Source organism: Pelodiscus sinensis, chromosome 9 (assembly GCF_052426305.1).
Source record: "Pelodiscus sinensis isolate ZL-2025 chromosome 9, ASM5242630v1, whole genome shotgun sequence".
Taxonomy (NCBI): Eukaryota; Metazoa; Chordata; order Testudines; family Trionychidae; genus Pelodiscus; species Pelodiscus sinensis.
In genome coordinates, this window is record NC_143060.1 from 56846964 (window position 1) to 56861047 (window position 14084).

The window sequence follows — 14084 nt, forward strand, 5'->3', positions numbered from 1 at the left end:
ATCCAGACATCTTTAATAATGCAGACTGCTATGTTGTCCTAATTGCTTTTTATGAGGTTAAGAGAACTATAATTAAATTAAGATTGCATCAGCTTTAATAGCAGACTTAATCAGCTGCACTGATGTCTAAAAGCAGCAGGAAATTACACATTGTGTTAGAACCAGTTGTAAAACTTACAGCTCATCTGTCATATTCATTATTTTCTGTGTTGAATCTGTTGTTTTAGCCAATTGAGTGACAGTTATGGAAGAGCAAACAAGTGCCAGCTTGGAAGAAGATTTTGAAGGGCAGGCTACACATACAGGTAAAGAAACAAATGTTAAAGGACATTTTAGCTCATTGTTAATAATAATCAGTGTGGAAATGTGTAATTTTAATTTGCTGAATATCTGGCACAGGTATATACAAGATCCATTTTCCTGACTAATTCTTACCCCCTCTTGGCTGGACAGGATAGGCAGGGTTGTATTCAAAGCCAGCCTTATTAGTTCTTAAAGGAAAAGGCTGCACAGGACCCCAATCAGCAGTGGCATGGTCCAGAGCAAATTTGATGTAGGCTATTTTGCCTCAGTCATTATCAATCTCCTTTATTTCTCTGTATTGAAAACAGCTGTGACCCACTAGCACTGGGATCTCAGTTTTCAGTCATAAAGGCTGAAATCTGGGAACCTTATTTCCTATATGTCTTTGCCAGAGACATTAATGCCTCCTAATGCAACAAGCAAAAGCATAATGTGAAATCTTAAAGCTCTCATTTTCATAGGAGAAATCATTGCTAAAAATTCATTCACAAACACTTTTGTCATGGCATAAGATAGCTATTAAGAGCTTTAAACCATCCTTGGTTATTAAAAGAAAAGCTGTTCTTCTTTTCCCAGTGTTTAGTGGTTATTATTTTTGAAAGGCCTATTGTAACTCTAACAGATGGAACTGAACCTGAGACCTCTGGTGCTTTAGTGCATGAACCTCTACCACTTGAGCTAAAAGTCAGATGGCTCTCCACTAAGGCCGTAGAGCACACTCATTCTCTCTGTAAGTGGTCTAAGTGCCACTACATGGGATAATACACCACACCCAGTAGGTGTGTGGGCTACACTATCACGGTACTCAATGTACAGAACTGGCAACCATGCTCCTAACCCAGGATACATACAAGCATACGGTCTAAACAGCTCTTTTTTTCTCCATACCCCAGATTTTCCTGTGCCCTTTTTTTCAGCTCTATGCTTTGCAGCACTTCTTCCCAAATCAGCATTGTTCATTTGTGCCATGATTTCAAAAAAGGACCCTAAAGTTAGAAGCCCAAACAGGGATATAGTAGCTGTTCAAGGCTGTTCCCCACTGTGGCAGAAGGTACTCTGAGTGCAGAAGGTAAGGGCCCACAGAAGACCTTAAAAATACCCTGCCTTTAGGCTCTGCTTAAAAGCTCCCCAAGATCACAGATTCCTTGGCCTTGGGAGATAGGTTTTCACTTAGTGGTGGCAGCCTTTCTTTTTGAAATCAGGAAGAAAGCACTTCAACTTCTTCTAGAGCTCTTTTACCACAAGAGAGCGTGGGGGTGGGGGTGAGAGAAAACAAACTTGCAGTGCACTCAAAGCCTTTAAACATGCTCTTTGTCCAAAGATATTGTCTCTCTGAAACTAACAAACCAAATAATTATGGCTCTTTATCTCTCCTAGGGCCCAAAGGCGTAATCAATGATTGGAGAAAGTTTAAATTAGAAAGTGAAGACAGAGATTCTCTTCCTTTGAGCAAAAAAGAGATCCTCAGACAAATGTCTTCACCACACAGATCTTTCAGTAAAGAAGATAAGGACACCAGAGAGAGATTCAGTCGTAAGGTAACTAGAGAACAACAAAACACAGAAGTAACGACTCTATGTAAAATGTGGTATCAGCACAGGAGAAGAAACTACTGAATATGACTGCCACTGATTCCCACTTTCTTTGGGTCCTTGTACAAATCACTTAACACCCTCATCTCAGTTTTCTGCAGCTGCAAATTGGGATAATACTGAACTACTTCAAAATGATACTGTGAAGTCAATGTTTATAAAGCTAAGTTGAATATGGAAAGGCTATGTATGAGGCATGTTAGCACTAGTTGCTGAAACTTAGCTTGGGACCCTCTGAAAAACAGAAGGTGTTTGAATTAATATAAATAACATACAAAGAGATCATGAAGGGTCAGATTATGCTATCCTTCCTCACAATGAGTAATATTTTATTTTGCAAGGAATCACACCGAAGAAAATGAGACTATTCATAGAGTAAATAACTACTTTGTAGAAAGATAAGAAGCATCTGGCGCCAAATGCACATGAAATAGAACACATCACTTGATCCTGACAATCTGGCCAACTGTTGACCAGTGGTGACTCTTCTATCCTTGTTTAAGGTTAATGAGAAGGCTGTGGTGAAATAATTCTCAATATCTAGCTGCCTTGGATCTCCTTCACTCTTGTCAATCTGGGTACCACTTAGAAACTGTTCTGATTGCCTTGGTAAATATTTCCTCCTGAAAACAGATAAAGACCAGGTGGTGAAATTATGGCTCCACTAAAGTCACTGGCAAAACTTCCACTGTGTTTCTTTGCTGATATTGTTAAATAGATCATTGCCTACAATTCTGTATTCGCAAGTAAAGAGAGATAAGGTTTCCATTTAATGCCTTAATTCCCCTCGCACCAAGTTATGGGCAATTCTTCTTCTTCCCAAGAATCTTCTTATCGGGGGGGGGGGGGGGGGGGGAGGCTGTTCCTGTCCCTCTCCTTTTTCAGTGACTATGTAGGTTCCCTCAATAATATAATACTCTCTTCATGTTCACAGATGAGTATGCAGGAGTATGAGCTCATCCATGACGAGCAAGAAGATGAAAGCTGCCTACGAAAATACCGCAAACGCTGCATGCAGGATATGCATCAGAGGCTGAGCTTTGGGCCCAGATATGGCTATCTGTGTGAGCTGCAGAATGGGGAACAATTCCTGGAGGTCATTGAAAAAGAGCGAAAAACCGTCATGGTCATTGTTCACATTTATGAAGATGGTGTCAAGGGCTGCGAGGCGCTAAACAACAGCTTAACCTGCCTTGCTGCAGAATACTCTACTCTGAGATTCTGTAAGATAAAGGCATCTAACACAGGGGCTGGAGACCGCTTCTCAGCTGATGTGCTCCCAACTCTGCTCGTCTACAAGGGTGGTGAGCTTCTGAGCAATTTTATTAACTTTACTGAACAGTTCAGTGAGGAATTTTATGCTGTGGATGTGGAATCTTTCCTACATGAGTATGGGCTGCTACCTGAAAAGGAAATTCCAGCACTTGGAAATGGCAATACAGATGATCAAGATATTGAATAATTAGGAAGAAATACAGTTTGTCACCTTTTCTCCTTCTATTGCAATTGGATCTCAACAGAACCCACGATCACTTAGAGAAGCCTGTCTCTGCTCATTACTTTATATGTAAGATACACATATAAATATTAACTGTCAGCATGTGAACTTTATTTAAAGCACATCTAACAGTTACTCCTGTACGTATTTATTTCTATTCAGTTGACAGTAATAGCATAATTAGGATAAAATACTGGCAATGAACTTTAGAAAATTAATGATAGATTTAAACATAGATCTTTTTAGACCCTAACCCTGTGCCCAATACATCCAGACTAATTTCAGTCAAACTGAATCAGGTCCTTCTATATTTCTTCTTCTTTGCACATAAAAAAGCATCCTATGCATCTACAGCAAGAAAGGGACGATAGGCAAAATCATCACCTGGGTGAAGTTACTTGCAAAGCTCCTACTGATTTCAGTAGGGACAGGGTTTCACCCAATAATATTAGAGCTAAATCAATATGTGAGCAATCACAAGTCACACGTATAAGAAATGTAGGTCACAATGTTAAATATTTGGTTGGCATAAAACTTTTAATAATTGTGCAAATATGGACTAGTCATTGCTAAAACAAGAGCTCATTTTGAGAAACTAATACAACAGATACTTTAACGTCTTTGTTAATGCAAACTTTATCAGCTGCTTTCCAGTATAGTGTACCACCATGTTCTGACTATTGTTGTTGCTTATTTGTGATCCCTGAGCAATTACTTTTTATGTAATATGAATGCTATGAATATATTATACATTATGAATAAAGCTTTTAAAAGAACCAAATCTTCAATAAGAAAAGTGAAAATCATTCAGAAAATGTACCTTGATGACCCTAAAGGCAGTACCACAGTTTCCAACTCATTAGAAAAGAGTTCACCAAACTCAAATTTTGAAACGTTATTAAAAGGAACATATGGCGAAACAAAGAGGCTGTTTGGAGTGAAGGTTGAAGCATGGAAAAATATGTTCTTTCACTGAGAAAACTTCCTTATGTTTTCTAGTTAAAATCAATTACAGCACAACGAACAACAAAACACAACTTGTTCATTTGTTACATTTTGAAATCATTCATTGGCATGATTTTGGGCCAATGAGAGAGATCAAAATGTGAGAAACTAGCAAGTTGTGTTTTGTTGTTCGTTGTACCTTAATTTGGTTTGCTGCCATAAAGTGGTTTGATATTGATAACACCTCAGCTTATTAAGACTTACACATTTACCAACCTAGTTTACATTGCATTTTTGCTACTGTTTGCTAGGTTTTTGAGTTTTATTCCTGACGGGTAACAAAACTACACTAGTAAGATTTATTTTATGTTCAAGGAGAGATCAAACATGCAGAATGTGAATTGATTTTGATGGGAGCTAAGAATATAGAGCTCCATTAATCTTCCTAATGGTAGCACCCAAGCCACATGCAGAACATTCATTGGCCCAGCTCCAACATCAACTCCTTGATGTGTTACTATTCTAATAAATATTTCTTCCTTGCAGTCATCCAGAAAAATATTATAGTCATAATTCACAGTCAAGCCATTTTCAAACACAATGAAAAGATTTCTATTCATGAAGGATGGCAAAACATGCCCTTTTTAATATATTTTCCACCTCAAACTTAAAATATGCTGCTTTTTAAAGTAAAGTCATTAAAACGGGACTTATGCCTGGTTTAAGTAACATTGCTGTTTGTCTGCTGAACTGCAATTAATATTACCAGAAAACAACTCTAATGACAGACTTCCGTGTTGCAATAGCAGAAATGTGTGCCACAAATGTGTCAAATGTCATTGGACCCTAATACCAAAAGAATGGCACTAAATAGCGACAGTTGCATGTAAGTGCATTATAGGTATTGATGGGGAAGGATACATCTCATCTCGTGTTGTTTCATGAACTATATGAAGGACGATTCCCCAACTTTCAAACACAAATCCACTTTGCACACCTGACTCAATCCCAACTACAGTTTAGACTATTTCATATTGTAAAATGATTGACAATATTCACTTCAACCAAGAACTTACATGACACAATGCTGGAATGAATTCTCCAAGAGCTGCTGAGTACAGTTGGCATTTTACATTAGTCAAATCCTCCACTATGGTGTTTGGTGAAATAATGCAGGCAGCACTGTGCTCTTCCAGAGCAGCCCCTTGCTGCCCCCTCATATTTCTGTCCACAACTAAAAGTAATTGCAGTTGATCTTATACAACATTTCTATGCTGATGAGTAAGGGGTTGGGTGTGGTTTTTAGGAACAGTTGCCATCTGAATGGGCAATCACCACCAAGTATTGGGCTTTTCTCTCTTTACCTGTAGCATAAAGTGAATCGTCAGTGGCATAAAGGAGAGAGCAAAGGGACGCAAATGATCATTTATGGTGAAGTAGTACCCTGCTTCCCCCTCCCACCCAGCATAAAAATAAAATGTCAAATACATCAGAAGCTGCATCTCTAGCTGGCTTTAAAGAAATAAGCCACCGTATTCCAACTCAAGGGGCAGATCGTGAGTAGGGTGACCATATTTCCCGACGCTGAATACAGGATACCTGGTAAAGTTACTCGTATTCAAGCAAGTTCAAGGGCAATCAATCAGAACTATGCAATACAAATCTCCAAATTAACATCAAGTTGGCTGAGCCCCTGTTAAAAGGAAAACCTGTGTAGCTGGAGTCTTTTTATTTACCTTCTTATCTTTAAGGTTTGTGCAGGGAGAGGTGACACACATTCTCATAGCCCTCTCACACAGGGATGGGGTGACTGACTGACCTGTCCCAACCTTCTCTTCCTAGTGCTCTCCACCCTCCAAGCGTGGTTGCACCCCTGGGATGGACTCGCCTCTCTTGGTACCTGGTGCCATGTCTTCTCAAGGCAATATGGGGTGGGAGTGAAGCATACAGGGTCATAGCCCTCCTCCCTCCTACCAGATTTCTCTCAGGATTCACACCAGAATGTGGAAAGCAGCAACCTGTTAGCACTGTGCAGGAGGGAAGGGATGGGATGTGCTGCCAGCTGAAGGGGGCTGAGGTGGGGATAGGGATGACTTGTCCTGAATGTTTCCAGATATCATCTCTTCCCTCCTCTCCCCCAATTCTATCTCACTAGGAGCAGCTTGTCCCTCCCTGCCCAGTGTAGAAAGGTGGCTAACACCTCCAAGCTGCAGTTGGTCACTGACACTACCCAGGAGTTGCCTCCTGTTCCCTGGCTACAGTGCAGGAGAAAGGGGTTAAGCTCTAAGGATGCATTGTGCCCCAGGGCCCAGGGAACCTGGCTGCAGGGGCTTCAGTGAACCCTCCCAGTGAGGTGGCTAACCAGGGAGAGGGCCTAGGAGACTGAGTAGCCCCACACTGCCTGGATGCAGGACCCGAGGAGTGGATGCTAAAAGCCCCTGTCTGAGGAGTTGCAGGGTCAAGTGCAAACAGGCTGGAAATAGCTTCCGCCCTGCCACTACAGAGCTTATTGGGAAGAGGGGAGGGCAGTTTCTGCATGTCAGAAATGCGTAGGCCTTTGGCGCATGTGGGGCTTGGCTTTCCCTAGGTGCCAGCCCAGCCAGAGGCAGTGGGAAGAAGCTTGTTAGTCAGCACTTGGTGAGCTGAATAATCTGACCAGGGGCTGGTTCTCTGCAAAGCACTGGGAGTGGAATGCACCCGGCCAGCAGGAGGGAGGAGGGATATAGAGGAGAAGCAGGCTGGAGTGTGTGTGAAGGGACACAGCACAGAGAGGACCCTGAGAGGGGTAGCATGTAAAGGGCAAATGGGTAGGCACTAAGAGTAACATCTAACCTTTAATACGTGTAACTGATGCAACAAAACTTCCACTGGGTGGCAATGCAGGACCCAAATATTATTAGCAACAACACGTCACAGAAAGTGGTTATTGTGACTAGGAATGTTTAAAATTCAGGTAATTGGTGTAAGAATTGGGTAACTGATAAACTCATGCTTATCAGTTACCTGTTTAAATGGCTACACTATTACATCCCGAATTGTGATGGGAGATGGTGGAAATGCTGAAACAGTTCAGCTCCAAGAGGGCCCAGCTATAAGGGTTCAGCACCCAGGAAACTATACCCCCACAAGGGACCAAAACCCCAAACAAATCCAACTTACGCAGAGAACGCTCATAAGGTTAGCACCCTTTATCAATGAAAGAGAGAAATGCACACTGGTTGCTTCCCCCCAGTAACAATTATTTACACTGGGCCTGATAATAAACAAAAGTGCTTCTATTAAGTACAAAAAAGGAGGATTTAAGTGGTTGCAAGTGAAAACAGTCAGATCCAACTAAAAAAAAAGTTACAGAACAGAAAACACTTAGCTAATTCTAAGAAGAAACTTGTTACATTCAAATTCTTACCCTAAACAACTGTTCTTATTTCAGATAAAAGTTGATTTTTTACTGACTTGGATCTACAGCTTCTTCAAAGTTCTTTTGTATCCTCTAGGGTGTTTCAGGCAGTTCCCAAAGCCAGCTGAAGATGAGCTGATTGCTTCCCTTTGCTTAGACAGAACTTCCCCCAGGACAGGAACCCTTTGTTTTGCATCTCCCATCTCCATGGAAAATTATCAGATCCAGGATGGATTCCAGTACCAACAGGCACAGTCACATGTGTTTCTAGGACCAACCACAGTTTGGGCTCACAGGACAAACAATGCTATTCACGTGTTGTTGAGTTGATCACAGAGCCATTAAGTTTCTAGAGCCTAAGTGATGGACCTCATTGGCACATTTAGAATTATAAACAAATCCACACTTCATATTTCTAACTTCACATACAAGAGTAGGATATACAGATCCAGCAGATTATAACTATAAGACTGATATATTACATGACCTGGCTGCATATAGCATCTTCAAATTATATATATTCATAAGCCAATAATCATAAGTGATGGGAGCATCAAAATCTTGACAAACTTAAAACTATAGCTTTGATCACAGCATTAATCAATATTTCTTTGCAGAAAAGAGAGGCAGGATTTGTGTCACATATTGTAAATCACTGCATACTAAATTCTTGAATGATAGAAAGGAAAACATTTAATGAACCCATGGAACAAAACTTCAGTGGACTTCAATTGGACAGGAACTCAAAGCGAATCTGTTCATTTGCTTCAGTACGCTTTGGATCAGCAAAATTAAAACCACCATTTTTGGTTGTGTGTGTGTACACTGGCAAAAATGGGACCTGTAGTTCATATCTGGTATCACTCCACTGCAGTGAGCAATAGTAGAAGCTATGGTGTAAACAGGGCTTGCCTGTTACAATTAAAATATCACACAACCTTGTCATCAGCAGTAGAGCTGTACTAGTGGAGAAGTATGGATCCCAACATACACAAGTCCTCTCAGGCCACCTTTTCTAGGGTTCAGCTGTATAACTTTATTGATTTCAGTAGTTACCCATGTTATTTAACACAAAATTCAATCAACCAGTGTTCCCTCTTATTTTTTTCCATCCATGTGTGGAATAACTTTTATGTGCACTGAGGCATGTGCAAATGTGCACCACAAGTACAAACACATGCTGCTGGCTATGGAATACTCTGCTAATCAGCTGGGCAGCATTTGAATTTCTCCTGGATGGCCACCCAAGCGCTCATCAGCTTACAGGGAACACTGAAGCCAACACCTATAAAATAGACAATAAATTTGAAGCCCCTATATTTAAAGCAAAAATGTCAAACCAACAAAGTTAATACAAAGGCAAGAAAAATAAATGCATACAGAAATGTGGATCGAGGTTTTCAAACCTGCAGTATATAAACTTACACACTTCAGCAAAATAATTGGCCAGGTTTCTGTAAGTCTGGAACAACACCCAGCTGTTCCCACTGAGGTTTTACTACTAGATTTTTCACTCCAGAATATTCAAAGCAAATGAATATGCAGATCTCTTCTGAAAATCTTCATTATAATTAAAGTGAGAGGGGGAACCTCAGATTTTAAGTGGATACTTCAGAAACACTAAATGTGCCATAGTGAAAGCTTAGAAAGGGTGTAGAACTGAGGGAGGGATAGGGAACCACTATTAACTGGTGTGATTAAATGGTTGGCAATCCTAATATGGTCTATTTATTAGTGGTTCGATGGATCCTATTAGAATTGCCAACCACCTATAGTCACACAAACCCAAATACCTTTGTCCCACCCCCGCCCCAAACCTTCCCAGAGACCATGGCCACACTCTTCCCTTCCATTGATTGCTCTTCCTCACAGTCAGTTTCACCAGGATAGGGAAGGAGTTTGGGGCACATGAGTAGGTGTGGGCTCCGGGTTCCAAGTGTGAGAGGGTGCTCTGGGCTGAGTCTGGAGTAAGGGGAGGGGTTCTAGAGGAAGTGTGGGGTGCAGGCTTGGGAGGGAGTTTGGGTGTAGGTATGGATATTTTCCAAAATGGTGCACTCTGTTCACTATTTCTTATGTGAAATATCTTCAAAAAGCAGTAACAATGCAGAATAGGCTGTAGAGGAAATATTAATCTGAGGCAGATCTGGAGTACAAGATATCCCAAAGCATGAAAAAAAAACCTTACATACAGAAACAGCTACCTATGCCTGCCACATATGGGGTAGATCCTCTTCTGCTTCATTATTTTCAGAACTACTGTTCAATAAACACATTCTTAATAAACAAATTGCATAAAATCCTGAAGCACAATATAGAACATACCTCTCAACCTATTGTACACCAAGGAGAACATTATTGGTCCAGGAAACTGTTAATAAGATTGATATTCTTTAGTCCTTCACAATTTTGTACAAAAACTAAGAAGATTTACACAGAAATTTGTGTGGGATAATGGTAAAAATTTGAGGGGTGGGGAGGAAGAGAGTGACAGAGTTCTAATTTTGTTTTTTTTTAGAAGCAGGCAAGGTTCCTTTAGTTACAAAGCTTGTAAATAATTATTTAAATGCAAAGACTAGATTTCACTTGGTCAGTTAGGCCTGGTCTACACTACACTGGAAGGTCAAAGTAAGATATGCAACTCCAGCTATGTAAACTGTAGCTGGAATCAATGTATTTTACATAGTGTTTCCCCACTTTCCACACAGCAAGTGCAAATGCTCCCATTGGCTTCCCTTCCTCCTCCAAAGGAGCAGGAGTACTGGCACCAGTGGGGGTGCCCTTTGAGTTTAATCTAGCAGGTCTCACTAAATTGAACCCCGGAAAATCTACTGCAGCAGCGTCCATCTTCCGTGTAGTACAGACTTGCCCTTTGGGACATGAAGACCTGTGATCCCAGACTGCTGATATTTTTAAGCCCTTAAGACAGATGCAGTTATATCAGCAACACTGTACTTTTATCAGCACACTTTGGGTGTGTCTAAACTACATGGCTCCATCGATGGAGCCATGTAGATTAGGCTGATCTGCAAAGGGAAATGAAGCCGCGATTTAAATAATCACGGCTTCATCTACATTTAAATGGCTGCTACGCTGAGCCGACAAACAGCTGATCAGCTGTTTGTTGGCTCAGCGCGCTAGTCTGGACGCTCCCTCGCCGACCTGAAAGCCCTTTATCGACCTCCCTGTTATGCCTCGTAGGATGAGGTTTACCGGGAAGGTCGATAAAGGGCTTTCATGTTGGCAGGGGAGCGTCCAGACTAGCGCACTGAGCCAACAAACAGCTGATCAGCTGTTTGTCGGCTCAGCACGGCAGCCATTTAAATTTAAATGAAGCCGCGATTATTTAAAATCGCAGCTTCATTTCCCTTTCCCAATCAGCCTAATCTACATGGCTCCATCAATGGAGTCATGTAGTTTAGACACACCCTCAGTTTTGCTCATGGTGAGAGGGTGTGGGTGAAATAAATTATAAAAACTGTACAGCTGTGGCTTTGCCAGTCCACATTTTCAACTCAAAGAAACTCTTTGTCTGTACAGTACACCAGTTTCTTATACTAAAAAGTAGTCCTAATGTAGACATGTCCCAATAAAAAAAAGATGGCAACATTACATAGAGTTAAATAGAGTGGGTTCATCTAAGTAGACAAATAGGAACCATGAATTCAGCAGTTCTAATTCCATCCCCAATACAGACTCCTTCACATGTAAAAATTGGAACAGAATTACTTGTATAGTTCAGACAGATATTTGTGAGCAGCTTTTATTAATCAAATCACTAAAGCTCTATTTGGCAGTTCACATAAATAACAGTTTACCAGCCTCAGAGTTCACCATCCGAGTAGGCAAAATGCTAACAAACATAGATGAGAATAACATACAAAGCATGCAAATGGGCAGTTATGACGGGTACAGAGCCACCTCATTTATACATACGCACGATAACAGCAGCAGCCAGTCAACAATTAACATGTTTCACAAATGACTATTTTAAAAGAATTAATCTTTGTAACATGACTTTTCCCAAAAGTATACATATCCAGCTTTTCATTAACACCCCTGAGCACTAGCTGACCAAGAGATTTATTTCTAGTAGGGAGAAATCAAATGCCAACGTCAAGAGCCCCTTCTGGAGAATGCTCTGGCAGCCACTCCTCCCTTTTCAAATAAAAGGGAATAAGTTCCTTCTACCAAAAAATCTACCAAATTTCTGTCAAATAGCATGTACCTGTAAAATAAATTTGCAGCAGGAGGACATCCCTACACCCTATCAGGAGCTTTGTTTCCTTGTTCCCTCAAGTTGCTCCCCTCAAACAAAGCGGTGAGAAGGAAAGGGATTGGATTACCACCACTGCCCAATACAAGCCTCGACCATGCTCCCTCTCAGAAATTTAACCTCTGGCCAAAAGAATTCCTATAATTTCAAATCTGATGTGTTACTAATGCTTAATGAAGGGAATTCCCCATTTGCACTAAGAGTCAGTCTAACTTGTCTTGACTCTTAGCAAGTCAGCAGTAATTGTAAATTTCTGAACAATCGAATTTTTTGTATGTTAATTGTTTGGAGCATGTAAAAATCAGATGAATAGGCTATGTATGTAAATGTTATTCCATTTGCAAGTTATCTTTTATTCAGTTTTCTAATACTTTCTGCTTGATTATGCCATAGGCTCAAAGCTTTCCTGCAAGTTCCAGTACCTTTGCATCTAAACTCATTAAGCTGCAGTACAAAAGGTTAAATACTCTTCGGGCTGGTATATATCAATTTATATAGCAACTCAGAACTATACAGATGTCAACAACTTTTAAATAAAGGTGACATTTGTTAACTTTATTTCAAACATTTTTCCTTTAGGGTAAAGCAATAATTTTGCCCATAATATATAGTTTAAAAGACAGCATAAACTGACTTATTTAATTCATATCCAACATTTTTTAATTATTTGTCATTCCAATCTGCATATTTGGGATATGAATATCTGGGGAATTATCCGATAAAGCATTCTTAAAGGAAATATAGCAATTGAGTCAGTCAGGATTAGATGGATAAATCAGATCAAGATGAAAAACGAAGCAAATATAAATTCACCATTCATCTTAGAGGTTTAATTATTTCATTAATTTATGATTCAAAGCTTTAGCCAAGATATTTACATAGTGTATGTTGGTCTAAATTGGGATTTTAGGGCTGCTGCGAACTATATGAGTTAACCTGACACACATGCTTTAACAAAAAGAATGCGTGGAGTGAAATTCTGATGCCATGGAAATCAGGATTTTGCCATTGACTACAATGGGACCAACTTTTCAATCGTTGTCTTTTTAAAAAAAAATAGTCAATATCCATGTTAAAGACAAGACCTGTCATAGTGGGTAATTAAAAAAAGGCAAATATTAAGTTCCAATAACCTTGAAAATGTCTCTTAAAAATACATTTATAAGTTTTTAACAATGAAACTGTAATCAACTAGCATAGGGAAAGGGGCATTCTACCTTTTTGCTAAACAATTCTTCCTGGAAAATGCTATTTTACAGGTAATTTCCACCAAATATATCTTCCTTTAGTTTCCAGGAACCTGATCCATCTACAGTATTTACATGATGGAACAAGACAGCTGGATAGATCTCTACAATTTAGAACACACCCAATGATTGTGTTTTAGACAACGTTTAGTTGCTAACATATTAAATCTTTGAGGCTCCCACCTTGCATTAATGTAAATACTTGTCAATGTTCCCATGATGATTAGATGCCTTCTTTTGCTTGGAGTCTAGTCACTGAAGTAATTAAAGGAGAAGGTTACTGCAAAGACTGCAACTGCGGCAGCTATTACCACACCTAAAATGATAAAGGAAATACAACTTCTGTGAGTGAAGAAGAATGTACAATCACCGCAAGCCAGGGTGTGTAGAAAAGGAAAAGTGGGAACAATAAAAGTATTTTTTAACATTGCTGAGTAGCACTAAAATGCCTAAAGATCAGATTATATTGTTAGTCATATAAATTCATTCTATAAGACAAAAAGTGCAAAATCCTACAGAAATTCAGTTAATCATCTAAATTCTGCTCTTTTGGTCCTAGACATCAAAAATTTAATGCATCAACTCTACGTTATGGCTTAAGGACAGTAAACAGACCTACAGATTAAAGGTTTTGGATAAAGGGACATCTAAAACATGAATTAAATATTGCTTCAGATACTACATTTCCCCCCACACCCTTAAGTTCCATGGTCAGTTTTTGTAGTTTTACAAACACATTTTCCTGTGGTCTTAGAATCTCTCTCTCCAGTGTTATAGATTACACAAGCAGGGCAAACTGGCTGAATGTTGAGAGGAAAGGACAGTCATA

General features: G+C 39.8%; 2 protein-coding genes across 4 annotated transcripts in view; one reads left to right on the forward strand and one right to left on the reverse strand.

Annotated features, from left to right (window-relative positions):
- The first annotated feature begins 244 nt into the window (after nucleotides 1-244).
- PDC (phosducin) lies at nucleotides 245-4055 on the forward strand. The gene is made up of 3 exons (XM_006110863.5): nucleotides 245-305; nucleotides 1681-1841; nucleotides 2830-4055. The coding sequence occupies exons 1-3, from the start codon at nucleotides 245-247 to the stop codon at nucleotides 3355-3357; spliced, it is 750 nt and encodes a 249-aa protein (XP_006110925.1). The 3' UTR covers nucleotides 3358-4055.
- A 3540-nt stretch (nucleotides 4056-7595) lies between these two features.
- Nucleotides 7596-14084, reverse strand: part of ODR4 (odr-4 GPCR localization factor homolog) — a 35668-nt gene continuing 29179 nt past the window's right edge. For 2 of the 3 annotated variants that reach the window (XM_075936753.2, XM_075936752.2), the window contains exon 14: nucleotides 11482-13571. In XM_075936753.2, coding sequence (XP_075792868.1) covers nucleotides 13504-13571 — 68 coding nt within the window. In that variant the 3' untranslated portion in view covers nucleotides 11482-13503. Of the gene's footprint in view, nucleotides 9021-11481; nucleotides 13572-14084 lie in introns of those variants that run through there. The other variant, XR_012906026.2, reaches the window with a different exon arrangement.

Bases quoted from the DNA above. Each gene is read 5' to 3' on its own strand.
- PDC (XM_006110863.5), top strand. From the start codon at position 245: ATGGAAGAGCAAACAAGTGCCAGCTTGGAAGAAGATTTTGAAGGGCAG. The intron at 306-1,680 runs GTAAAGAAACAA...TATCTCTCCTAG, and splicing joins AGGGCAGGCTACACATACAG to GGCCCAAAGGCGTAATCAAT. The intron at 1,842-2,829 runs GTAACTAGAGAA...TCATGTTCACAG, and splicing joins GAGAGAGATTCAGTCGTAAG to ATGAGTATGCAGGAGTATGA.